Source organism: Hyaena hyaena, unplaced genomic scaffold (genome assembly GCF_003009895.1).
Source record: "Hyaena hyaena isolate Hyena2069 unplaced genomic scaffold, ASM300989v1 scaffold_68, whole genome shotgun sequence".
Taxonomy (NCBI): Eukaryota; Metazoa; Chordata; class Mammalia; order Carnivora; family Hyaenidae; genus Hyaena; species Hyaena hyaena.
Window position 1 is genome coordinate 1,266,031 of NW_024080700.1, and position 12,867 is coordinate 1,278,897.

General features: G+C 60.9%; 1 protein-coding gene across 6 annotated transcripts; it reads left to right on the forward strand.

Annotated features, from left to right (window-relative positions):
* Positions 1-584: 584 nt before the first annotated feature.
* DOK4 (docking protein 4) lies at positions 585-12,862 on the forward strand. Of its 6 annotated transcripts, XM_039232601.1 has the most exons (9): positions 585-654; positions 5,947-6,206; positions 9,587-9,694; positions 9,849-9,963; positions 10,206-10,325; positions 10,417-10,606; positions 11,298-11,436; positions 11,579-11,702; positions 11,820-12,862. In XM_039232601.1, the coding sequence occupies exons 2-9, from the start codon at positions 6,141-6,143 to the stop codon at positions 11,936-11,938; spliced, it is 981 nt and encodes a 326-aa protein (XP_039088532.1). In that variant the 5' UTR covers positions 585-654; positions 5,947-6,140; the 3' UTR covers positions 11,939-12,862. The 6 variants fall into 6 exon arrangements, with proteins under 6 accessions (XP_039088532.1, XP_039088527.1, XP_039088528.1 ...); XM_039232596.1 differs by having other exon boundaries at positions 11,579-12,862; XM_039232597.1 differs by having other exon boundaries at positions 586-654; positions 5,950-6,206; positions 11,579-12,862.
* The last annotated feature ends 5 nt before the right edge of the window (positions 12,863-12,867 follow it).

The following is a 12,867-nucleotide window of genomic DNA, read 5'->3' on the forward strand; positions in this document are numbered from 1 at the left end:
ATGGGAGTATTGGGTGTTTCCAGAGTGGAGTGAAGGCTAGGGGAGGGAGAGGCTGAGGACTGCTAGGGGCGCTGACCTCCGGGGTTGGAGGCGCTGTAGCGGCTACCCGAATCTGGCAGGGGTGGGGGTGGGGGACCGCTGAGGTCGCGGGGAGGCTGGGCTTGGAGGGACCAGGGCGTCGTATAGGGATAGGGGAGCAACGTGTCAATGTGTGTGTGTGAGCGCGTGTCATTCCCGAAGGAGTTAGGGGTTGAGATTTGGGAGCTGGGGGCTGTTGTAGGGTTCAGCTTTCAGGGGCTGAGCGGCGATAGGAGGCTGGGACAGGGATCCCAGAGAGGGACGGCGGGGCTGGGCCGATTGCGGAGGATAAGCTGGAGGGAAGGCGGAGGCGAACTGGGGGCGGCGGGGCGGAAGTGCGTGTCCCGCGACTCGGAGGAATACGGCGGTGGGGCGGGGCGGGACCCTGGCGGCCGGGCAGAAGCGGCGGAGTCCCCGCCGGAGCACAGCCCCGCGGCAGCGCCTCCCTCGCACACACCGCCCGGAGCCCGGCGCCGCCACCGCCCCGCTGCCCCCGCCGGCCGCGCCGTGACGCGGGTATGAGCCCGGCCTGCCGCCCGCCGAGCAAGCGCCCCGGGCCCGGGCCTTGGCGCCCAGGTAACTTGGGCGGCGCGAGGCGGGGAGGGGGCCCATAGGCCACGCCCGAGCCCGCGAGACCCTCGGCGACCCCAGCCCTAGAACTCTCCAAGCCCATACCTACCTTATCGGGGGAAGGGGCCTCGGGGACCCTCCCACAAAAGCCTCCCAGGCCCTGGAAACTATCCCCAAGCTCCACCTACAACAGATCTCGTCTAAACGGAGCCCAGGTGCGGGCCCTGACCTCACCTCTGCCCCACACCAACCTTGGGAGAAGCCCAGGGCCCTGTGGTGCCCGCTGTGGGCCTGCCTCCCCTTCGGGCATATCGCAGCCCCCATCCTCTTCCCGACTTTCCTGCTCCCCATGCCCTGCCCTCTCTCTGCTCCCCCAAATTCCAAGAGACTTTACCCCAGCTGCCCACTCGCACTGCAAATGGTTCCTATTCTCAACTTAAACTCATGGTCAGCTCCCCTCCTTTCCTTGAACCTTCCTCCCCTGGCCATGGGGGGCTGCCCACCTTCCCCCCTGCCAGAGCCCCCAAGGCCCAGCTTCCAGCTAAATGTGTTCTGTCACTGCAAAGAAGCTTGAGCAGAGGCTGAGCACCTGGGTGGTGTGGGCAGAACAGGGCCTCTGTGCCAGCCCCAAGCCGTGGGTGCATGACAGTTGCCAGGATATGTGGAGTGCAGGGGTCTGCAAGTCCAGGGCAGTGAGGGGCCTAGCAGGGTTCTTGGCCGCGGTGCAAGCCTGGCTGTGTTTAGTGCAGATTCTTGCCCCTTTCAGAGAGATGTGACTCTAGTGCAGACCATTCCCGCTCCCCTTGCAGGATGGGGCCCGGGACCTGTGCCCCCTCCCACCCAGTTGCTTGCCTCTCTGTGCTTGGGTGCTGGCTACGTTTAGCACTTCCTTCCCGGGCAGGGCATGACCTCCCCCCTACAACCCTGACCAAGATGGGGCGGCCCAGCCACGGTGTCTGCAGTACTGTCTCCCCCAAGGCAGCCTTGAACCGAGCTGGGCCGGGGCCTCGCTGGTTCTCCCGGAACAACAGTCTGCTGTCCGTGGCAGTCGCCTGGGGAAGCCCCAGGACCGGGACCCAGGGAGGCGGGAGCCCGCCGCTACTTAACGTGCCTGTGGAGGTCAAGCTGGGCCCTGCCAGGTGCCTATGGGTGGTGGTGGGAGGACCAGTGCTGGAGAGAATTGGGCTTTCAGTCCCCAATTACTGAGCACTTACTCGGCACTGGGCACCATTCTCTGCACTGGGATGGAGCTATTAACTCAACAGATGAGGCACTGATGTTCTAGAGTGTTCTAGGAGACTGATGTTCTAGAGTGTTCTAGGAGACAGAGAGCGGGCAAGTAGCAAATGGAGAGATGAAGTAACAAGACAGTCCTATGGCCTCCCATCCAAGAACTAACCAGGCCCGACCCTGCTTAGCTTCCAACATCAGACGAGATCGGGCACGGTCAGGGCGGTATGGCCGTAGACAAGACAGTCCTTTGGTGAGGTGTGTGATGAAGACCGTGAAGCTGGGTAGAGGCTGACTGGTGGGGCTTCTTTGGCTTTGGTGGTCAGGGAAGGCCTCTCTGAGGAGGTAAGCTTTAAGCTGAGACCTGAGTGAAGCGTCGAATGAACCTTGGGACCATCCGAGGGAACGGTGTTGTAGGTGTGGAACGGCAAGTGCAGTGGTCCTGCGTGGGAAGAATCTAGGCATGTTGAGGAACAGATAGAAGGTCATGCACGCTGAGCTGGGCAGGTGGGTTGAGGGGAGACGAGGCCAGGGGGCTGGGTGAGGGGCTGGGACAGGGCACAGTGGCAGTGTGTGGAGGCATAGCACCACTTTCCTGACTTAAAGGCCAAGGAGACTGTGGCTGTTCAGATGTCCCCTCGTCCCACTGTCCCTGTCTGCCCAGTTGGGTACTTGGTCTGTCTTCACCACCCGCCACCAACCATCTTGGATGAGACCTGCAGTGTTTGAGGTGGTGGTTGCTTCAGGGGATTTGCAGAGGTGGAGGCAGAGGGTGGGATGGGAGACGCCCTCCTGGCCCCTGATACAATCACACTGTGGGAGACTCCCGAGTCTGAGTAGGGGTGATGGGGGGCGTCCCTGATTCTGGAGAGAGTCCTGCCGATAGGATCTTTGCTACGGGGCGAGCCCAGGAGATGATAGGGTGTCCAGGGAGGGCTGTTCCTAGAGCCCTGACATGATCCTATCTGTCAGGGGTGGGGAGGCCCAGCCGGGCAGGCAGCCGATCGCTCAGTCATTGGCTGCCAACAGCAGCAAGTAGCATTTGTTCTGGAACCAAAGCCTCCAGGCAGAATCCAGGTGCAGGAAGGGAGTGCTCAGAGGGGCTGCCCTATGGGGCAGGTGGGCAGGGGGGCACCACTCTGCTAGGCATCAGGGGGTCTCACTTTGCATTCCAGGGAGAGCTGGGGAAAGGGGCCTTTGAGCCTGGCTCTGGCTGTACAGGAGCCCTTCACGGCCTGGCTCAGGGTGGGTGCCATCTCTCTGGGCTGCCATGTTGATGCCAGGCTGGGAGGAGGAATGGGGGACCCCGCCCTCCCCCGCAGTACTGAGGGGGCTGCCGACCTCTGTCCTTAGCTTCTCTGGGTGTTCAGAGCTGAGCTCACAGGTCTGAGACATCAGGCCGTGAATTAGGGGCATTCCTTGCAGCTGTGGGTCTGAGCGAGGCAGCACTGGGGGTGGTCCTAGAGCGATGGGGAACATGGCCCCCGGTGTGACAGGGCAGGGGCTGCCTCAGCCCTGTGCCTGGCCTTGGGAGTTCCACCATGATGCCCCATTGGGCCTGGCAAATTCAGTCCGGGGGACACCTCTCCAGCTTCATACAGTCCCTCAGGGGGATGAGTTAGTTCTGGGCGCCCCCATACCTGATCCCGTTGCCTTCCCCTCCCTCCCTCATTCCCCTTTGCTTTACCATTTTGGGTCGCACACTGGGTCTTGCTCTTGCAGACTTCATCAGGGTCTGTGTGGCCAGGAATCCCTGTGACTTAGGGCCAAAGAGGCTGCCAGGCCTTATGGCACCCAGGCTTCGTGTGGAAGATCGCTCTTTTGCTGGTTTATTTCCACGGGGCTGCCTCTAGGGCTTAGGGTGTGGGCCTGTGGATGGACAGGGCAGTGGTGCTCCTGAGGACTTGGCATCACAGTCACTTGGGAAGGTAGCTGTTGGGCGGGGCCATGACAAGAAGCCTGCCCTGGGCAGGTGGAAGCCTCAGTTATGGTAGTGTCACAGGCTTTGAAATAAACACAGCCTGGTTTTGGGGTGGAAGCTCTGGGTCCAAAGTGGGCAAACAGGTGCCTCCTGGGTTTATTTCCTCACTTAAAGTGGAATTTATTCTCTCTTTTTTATTGATGGGGAAACTGAGGCACAGAGAAGTTAAGTAGGCGCCCAGAACCACCAGACTGCTGGATTCACATTCCTGGCCTTGCCCCGCCCCAGTCTCCCCTGAATGAACCCAGAAGCCAATGGCCAGCCTTGGAGGAGAATTTTACAGAGTGGTCCTTGCTGTGGGGGCAAGGCAGTCCCATGGGCAGGCAGTAGAGGCAACGCTGGGGAAACTTACCAGTCTCCACTGCCAGAGCTCCGGCGTGGCAGGGCTGTTCGGGGTCAGTGTTGGGAAGGGGACCCTAGACCGGACTTTACAAGAGGAAAGCAGATCCCTTGGATGTCCCATCTGGGAGGGTCTCAGACCCCAGGGGGCTGGGACAGAGGGAGTGAATGGGCAAGGAGGCAGCTGAGGGGATGCTGAAGAGACTATCGGGGTGCAGGTAGGATAGGGGAGCAAGCATCACCCTCTCCACCCCTCTCCTTGTTTGCGTGTGCCCACTGGGGTAGGCCCATCTGTTCCTTGTTAGGGACTCAGCAGACAGTCCTCCAGGAGGGTAATTAAGGCCAAGTTGCTGGTGGATCCAGCAGCAAGCCTGCCCCAGGGCTTCATCCTGGCAGCACAGATGCCCAGCTGACCCCAGAAATGATGCTCCATCCCACCTAGCAGCCCTGGAGGCGCGGGGGAAGGGAGGGAGATGCGTGTTGCCGGCAAAGCCCCTGAATGGTAGGCTAGGGCTCGGGTGGTGGTAGCAGCCGGAGATGGCCACAGGACCTTCCACCTCCCCTGCTCTCCCTGGGCCTGCCTCCATCAGCCACTCTCAAACATCTCATTCATTGCTGGCTGTGCCCCAGACCTGCTGTGTGACCTTAGCCTTGTTGCTTAGCCTCTCTGGGCAACTTTATTTTCCGTATCTGTAGAATGGGTGTTGGACTGCGCCATTGCTGAGACCCCCCCCCCCCCCGCCCCCCAGTCTTAGTCCCAGCTTTTTATCTACCTGATTCAGAGCGGCCCCTGCTGGCATCCCCATTTCCTGCTCCCTATAGACTTCCCCTTGGTGCTCCTCACAGCTATCTGGCTGAGTCCTCTAACCCAGGGCCAGGTGACTGCTGGTTCTGTCTGTAATTAACTCCTGCCTGTGCTCGGGACACGGGGCACTGCATGGCCCAGCCTGCGCCAGCACCCCACAGATCGGCCGGCTTTCCTAGCACCAGGGCGAGGTGACTGCTTCCACGGTGGCCACCTCTGGCCGGCCTAGCACATTCCTCAGGCTTATCTGGTGGCCCGCCCTGCTGGACTCTGCCCTCCCACCCAGGAAGCAGCACCCAGAGGAGCTCCTGAAGAGTTCCAGGGGCCGGGAGGAGGGCATAAGTGGGCTTCTCAGCCTCCCTTCTGGGGCTGGAGAGAACCAGGTATAGAATGGCAGGGGAGGGTGGGCAGAGGGATTTGGGGGTCTGCTGAGACTGGCCAGGCAGACTGTCCTGGACCTCGGGGAGCATGGATTTCACTCAGACATCAGACTTCTTGCCCTGTCCTGGGCACCCCGCCTCCCCTCTCTTGGAAGGCTCTCCCAGGAGGCCTGTGCATGGGAGGGGGCCTGGTTCTGGGAAGGTCACCCTAAGTCGGCTCCAGAGTTGTAACGGGAGACAGGACGGGACAGCAGCTCCTCGGCCGCCTCCCTGTGCTCCCACCTCCACAGTGGGAGCCAGCGCCAGTCCTTCCAGGAAGGGGTTAACCGCCAGCCCCGGCCGTGAGGGAGGGGACTGGGCTGGACCATTTTCCTTGCTGCTGCCTCCACCTCATTTTCCTGAATGGTTCTGTCGTCCCAGGGTGGGGAGGGAAGGGAAGGAAGAAGGGCGGGAGGGCGGGCGGAGGGAGGGAGGAGTGTGGGAAGAGGAAGGAAAAAAGAGCGAGACAGCCAGGGGAAGAGAAAGATGTCACTGTCTAATCTCCGTGTCATTTTTATTTCCAGCAGGCGCTGGGCAGAGGAGCTGCTAGAACAATGCTGAGGCGGGCGAGGTGAAGAGTGGCCCTCACGGCCCCCCCCACCCCCCCACGACGGAGTGTCTCGAACAGGTGATAGGAGGATCCGGAAACCGAGGCCACCTGGGCATCCCTCCCCGCCCTCAGCCAGGCCCCCGGCACCCCAAAGACCGCGGGGAAACCATGGCGACCAATTTCAACGACATCGTCAAGCAAGGCTACGTGAAGATGAAGAGCAGGAAGCTGGGGGTGAGCCGCCCCCCCGCGGGGCCCTGCCGAGGGGGCCGGCGTCCCGGGACCTGGTCTGGAGCCTGCCGCGTCCTGTGTGCGGGTGCCCGCCTGCGGCGGCATCGCGCCGTTGTGGTCCCGAGGCTTCTGGCCAGCCGGCTACCCGGCATGTGCCGCTGCTGCCCCCCTCCCCCCAGCAGGGCTGGCCGGCGTCCCAGCGGCTGGGCCAGCGGTGGCGGCCGACGACGGGCAGGCGGCTCCCCTGCCATTGTTGAAGTTGTGGCCAGGACAGCGGCGCTGGAGCGGCAGTGTCTGAGCCTCTCCCAGCCTCTCACTTCTCCTTGCCTCCTCCTCGTCTCTCTCTTTCTCTCCTCCCCTCTCTTGGCCCCTTTTCTTTTAAGTCCCTTGGTCTCCGCGGCTTCCATTGCTTTCTGTGTATGGGTCCTTATGTATTTGTTTTGGCCAGTGCTTTTACTGTTAAAGGAGTGTGTGAAAGGGAGTGTGGCTGGCTGTGGGGCAGGGCAGTGGTGTGAGGGTGCAGAGGCTGGTATTTCTGTGGTTTAGGAATGAGCCCTTAGGGCAGGATGGCCTGTGGCTCTGGGACAGGCTGCTTTCCTCCAAGTTGCTGGCGGTGGCTCCTTGCGCACAGGGGGCCTGGCCCAGAGCTGGGGGCTTAGAAGGTCTGTGGGGATGAGGCCTCAGACACACTTCAGTGGGCACGCGCCCCCTCACCCCCTCCTGGTAAATACAGCCTCCCCTCAACCCCCCGAGGGACCAACCTAATGATCTCGGTGAGGTTGTCCAAGAGCTGCCTCTCATTCCCTGCCGACCCTCTCCCGCCTCCAGTCAGGGGTCTTGGCAGCTACCCCTTCCCCAGTAGGAGGGTACCCTTGGTGACTGGGGTGGCCCAAGTCTTGTGTTTTCGAGGGGTCTCCAGTCTCTCTCTTCCTACCCTCCCCCGTTGGCCTGATGGGGGTGGGGTGCCATCGGACTACTCAAGGCTTCCTGGCTCAGCCTGCGTGGGGTGGGGGAGGAACAGGGCTCTGGGAGGGCTTCCCCGCCTGGATGCCTGACCGAGCTGGGCTGGCCTTGGCGAGGGGCGGCTCTGGCCCCTCCCTCCCTGCGGCCCCTGTGGGGGTGTGTTCTGCCCAGAGTGCATGTCTAGAGTCTTCGCTAGATCCGGATTTGTACCCCAACCTGGGTTCCAATCCAGGAGACGGGCCCAGGTGGGCAGCCACCTTGCTCATGTCCTGAGAGAGGGATGGAGCCCACGTGCAGCTCAGAACTAGAGAAATTGAAAATTAAGGGGGCGAGGGGAGGCCAAGGGAGTAGGGGCCCGGCTTCAGCAGGTACCCGGGGGCCAGGGCAGAGCCTACGGGAAAGGCGAGCCCCCTCGAGGCGGCCACTTGCACTCAGCATCAGACCTATTCCAGGAGGAGACCTGGAAGCAAGTGGCATACAGGTGGACACAGCCAGGGGGAGGGGTTGGGAGTAGGGGTGTGGCCAGACCCAGTTTGGGGCTCCCCCTACCCAGGGCGTTGAGCTGCTCCCGTTAGGTCTGATGTGAGGGGCTTAGTCACCCAGCCATTCTTGTCCCAGGGCAGCCATTCTTGTCTGAGCTCACAAAGGTGAGCCGGGAGGGGCTGAAGGAGCTGGGGCGCAGACCCTCCTCCCTGCCAGGGCCTTCCTCTGGCAGAGCTGTGGCAGAGTGTTTCTGAAGTGCTGATCAAAGACCGTGAGAAGTGGGGAAGGAGGGCTCTTGAGCACAGTGGCTCCCTGGGGCTGTGCGTGCGTGCGTGCGTGTGTGTGTGTGTGTGTGTGTGTGTGTGTGTGTCTGTAACCAGGCAACCAGGGTGCTCAGGCCCCTGGGCCTTCTGCCCCTACACTGCAAGCTGCATGGGGCCCAAGCTGGCAGGGCGTATCTGGGTCGACAGCCTTCATTCATTCATCCATCCATTCACCGTCTCTTCCTATGGTCATTCACTTGTTCAGCAGAGCTGTGTTAACAAGGTTGCCAGGATGTGAGTGAAGATTCTGAGAATAAAATAGTCTTTGCCGTAAAGGAGCTCCCCAGCTAAGAGCTGAGGCCTGCTGTGGTTTAGGGGGATAGGCCAGGGACTGAGCCAGGGCCATGTGTACCGGGGCAGAGATGCCTCCAGAGTCCCAGGTAATCCCCGAAACGGCCTGGTTCTGAGTGGCTTCTTGGCATGGGGCCCTCCCTACCAGCGACCTGGGGCTTGAGTGGCAGAGCAGGGTGGAGTGGGGCGGGCTGCAGGTATGGGGCTATGGCCTTCTTGCTTCTTTTGCTCTGGGCAGCCCTCAGTCTCCCTGCTATTTGCCAATGAGAGAGTGGGCACCAAGAGATTTCTTGGAATCTACTCATGAACAGAGTAGGCTGAAAGAGCCTGGGACGGAGGAGAGGGCCGGGGAAGGAAGAGTGTGCAGCCTGGGCAGACGACTAGGCCACCACTGGAGGGGTCTGACAAGCCAGTTTGCCGTGGAGCATGGTCGGCTCCCTGCACCCTGGCTCCTTGCCGGTCAGCACGAGTCCATGAAGCTCCAGAGAATTAAGGCGGTTTTAGGCACGGGGCCATTGGCAGCGGCTGGACAGGAAGGAGCCTTGCCTGGGAAGGCACTCTGCTTTGGGGTAACCCCAGCTTCTGGGCTCTGCCCCTTTACCTCTGAGAGCCTCTGGTTTCCCAGCTGGAACAGGAACTAATCCTGGCCCTCAGCACTCCAGAATGTGGAAGAAGGACCAGAGATGAGAGGGGGTATTACCCACATCAAGAGCCCTCCCCCCAGCGCTGAGAACCAGGACCAATGTGCAGGCTCAGGATGGTCAAGGGTCTAATCCCTGTCCCAAGGACACTCCATCTGCTGTGGCTAGCACTGCCGGAGCCCTGGGCAGAATATTCTGCAGTGGGCTCCAAGTATCAGTTCTGGATCTAGCCAGCCTTTTTTTTTTTTTTTTTTTTAAATATCAGCCCCACCATTTATCAACTGTTGCTTAACTTATTGGTGCCTCGGTCCTCCTGTACCTATAAGGTAAAAATGATAATCAAACCAACCTCAAGAGGGACTCTGAGATGGACAGTGAAGAGTGCTAGGAAGTACAGAAGGGAAACAATAAGCGTGGGCTCTTTATATTAAGCTTAGAGCTGAGCGCACAGTAAAGTGATTCAGAGCGCCCTTTGTGCAAGTTGTTCAGAGTCGGGGAAGAAATGCCTGCTTTCTCGGTTTGGGGAGGGGGCGTCACTGCTGGTCCTGGGTTTTCTTCTGGGCTGGGTCTCCAGGGAAGGCTGTGTAGCACTGCCCCCTGTGGCAGGCAGGGGTAAGTTCAGGGCCGTGCTGGGTAGGGGTGGTCCCAGGAGGCCTGATGCCACTGCCCTCTCACCCCACAGATCTACCGGAGGTGCTGGCTGGTGTTCCGGAAATCCTCCAGCAAAGGGCCCCAGCGGCTGGAGAAGTACCCAGATGAGAAGTCAGTGTGCCTCCGGGGCTGCCCCAAGGTTAGGGGGCCTGGGCCCTAGCTACCCCAGTCTGTAAAGTGACGACTGGCCGAGCCCTAAGGTCCAAGAGCACCCTCCCGGGGGTGGCGCCACTGTGGGGAATGCAGAGGGAGGCGTTCCAGCCTGGCTCAGTCCCTTGTGGATGCTGTCCCAGGTAACTGAGATCAGCAACGTCAAGTGTGTCACGCGGCTCCCCAAGGAGACCAAGAGGCAGGCAGTGGCCATCATATTCACTGACGACTCAGCACGTACCTTCACCTGCGACTCGGGTGAGGAGCTGGGGCTGCAGGCTTCCATCCAGACTCCCCTGGGCCAGTCATGGTCCGGTGGTCCAGTCGGGAGGAGGCAGAGCAGGACCAGCCCTGGCCGGGTGTGATGTGTGGGGGTGGAGGTAGTGGGGAGAGGCTCGGGACAAGGTGGGACAGGCAGGCGGAACCCACTGGCCTCGGCCTCCCTGCCTTGCCGGGTGGGCTGCTGGGGGCCCCCGGGTGCATGCGCTGCCGTTCTCTAGAGCTGGAGGCGGAAGAATGGTACAAGACCCTGTCGGTGGAGTGTCTGGGGTCACGACTCAACGACATCAGTCTGGGAGAGCCGGACCTCCTGGCCCCAGGAGTGCAGTGTGAGCAGACAGGTGAGGCCCCGTGCTGGCGGGGGGGGGTGGTGGTGGGAGGAGAGTCCTGCCCTGGGGAGGCCCCAGCCCCACTCCCCCTCTCCCGCCGCAGACCGCTTCAACGTCTTCCTGTTGCCCTGCCCCAACCTGGACGTGTACGGCGAGTGCAAGCTGCAGATCACCCACGAGAACATCTACCTCTGGGACATACACAACCCCCGCGTGAAGCTCGTCTCGTGGCCCCTCTGCTCACTACGCCGCTACGGCCGGGATGCCACACGCTTTACCTTCGAGGCCGGCCGGTAGGACCCTCCCGCCTCCCTACCCTGCCCCACATGGCCAGCGTGTTGCCTGCCATTTGCTCTACCAGGCACTGTGCTGGGCGCCTATTTATCAGCATAGAAAACCAAAGGGGAGTGTAAACTTCCCATTTTATAGATGAAGAAATTGAGGTGCACACCAGGCAGGTCAAATGCAGCTGTTTCAAACTGCTTGAGCTCAAATCAAATGCTGGCACTGGCACTTACAGCTCTGGCTGTGGACTGAGTCTCCATCTGTCAAATAGGGGATAAAGTACCCAAGCTCCTAGACTTATGGTGAGGATTGAGTAATCTGTGGCTTGAACTCTGGAGCCAGCGTGTCTAAACGTAAATTCTGTGTAATCCCTGGTCTAATCCTGGTTAAACTACTTACTATCAGCACGCCTCAGCTTCCTAATCTGCAAAATGGTTTGAGAAAATTCGTAACAGGAAGGTAAAAGTGCACAAACCAAAGGGATGGGAGAGAAAGTGGAATGGGTTCATTCTCATCAGGGATTTAGATCACTGGTCCACGGAAAGGCCCAGCACACTCGGGCTGGGCGGACGACAGCCCTGCTCGCTCCTCAGCGGACCTGGGGTGCAGCCTGTTGGAGCGCGGAGACCCGGACCAAACACGTGTGTGGCCGTGGTGCAGTCCCCACCACCCTGCCCTCGGTGCCTCTTGTGTCCCTAGGATGTGTGATGCCGGGGAAGGGCTCTACACCTTCCAGACACAGGAAGGGGAACAGATCTACCAGCGGGTCCACAGCGCCACCCTGGCCATTGCTGAGCAGCACAAGCGCGTCCTGCTGGAGATGGAGAAGAATGTGAGGGTGAGGCGGCGGGCGTTGGCCCAGCCTAGCGGGGAGGCCGGAGGCGAAGAGTACGCCAGAGGCCGGCAGGGGGCTGGGCTGGAGGCTGGGGTAGGCCTGTGCCCCAGAGCTAATGGAGGGACCCCTGTTCTCTGCCCCACAGCTGCTGAACAAGGGCACGGAACATTACTCCTACCCCTGCACGCCCACGACCATGCTGCCCCGCAGCGCCTACTGGCACCACATCACGGGTTCCCAGAACATCGCCGAGGCGTCGGGCTACGCTGGTGAGTCCCAGTGGTGCCCCACACTCACCTACCACGAGGTTCTGCGGAGGGCAAGGCCTTCCGGGTGGGGGTCCTCTGACCTGCGTCTGAGTCCTGAGCCCGCCTCTGTGTCCACAGGTGAGGGGTACGGGGCAGCCCAGGCCAGCTCAGAAACAGACCTCCTCAACCGCTTCATCCTGCTAAAGCCAAAGCCCAGCCAGGGGGACAGCAGCGAGGCCAAGACCCCAGCCCAGTGACAGCAGGGCGCGCGCGCACTGAGGACTGCCGGGGCTGCCTGTTGCCGGGCTGACTGCAGCGTGCTGCGGACGGCCCCGAGGGGCTGCTGGCCGAGAGCCTGGAGCAACGGAGCAAGCGATCCCTTCCTTGCCCCCAAGGGTGAGGCTGGACCAAGGCCCGGGGCTGGCCACAGCGCCAGAGCATGTGTGAGGGGCTGGAGCTACTGTGGGACTATATACTGTTAATGATTTTAATATATATGGCTTATGACATATTCTATATTAAGGAGATTTCCCCCATCCCTCCCCAGTACCACATCCACCCTTTTGAATCCCATGAGCGGGTCAGTCAAGGCTGTTTTAGAATGTGAGGGTGGCGGTTCCCCGTCCTCCAGGGCACAGCCCCCTGCTGCCAGGACTTGTTTCAGGGGCCAGGGCCAGAGGAGGGAGACGAAGCTCCAGGCTGGTGCTGTGACCACTGGCTTTTCCCCCAAGCAGCCCAGGGGTGGAGACAGCAGGTGGCTTCTGAATCCCTCTGGGCCCAGAGTGGCACAGGAAGCATCTGAGCTTCCACTTGGCAGCCTTGCACTTGGAAGTTTTAAGCAGAGGTGACATCTGGTTGACACCTCAGGTGAAAATCTGGTTCTAAAATCTAATTTTTACCCAAGCTCCTTCCTGCTTAGTAGGCTGAGAAGACACCCTGGGGTGGGGGTGCGGGTTACCTCAGTCAGGAGGAGGGCCGGTCCGAGCTCTTCCCTGCCCCAGGGCCAGGCTGGGGGGAGCACCCCTCCCAGACCCGGGGCCGGGCGATGTCCCAGCAGAGGGAGCCCCTCTGCCCTGTCTGGCCACCCTAAAGCACTCAGAAACGGAGCCCTTCCCATTTCCTCTTTCCCACATGGTGCTGAGGCTCCCTGCTGAAATGCAATTAAAGCAATTGATTTTCTAGTGCT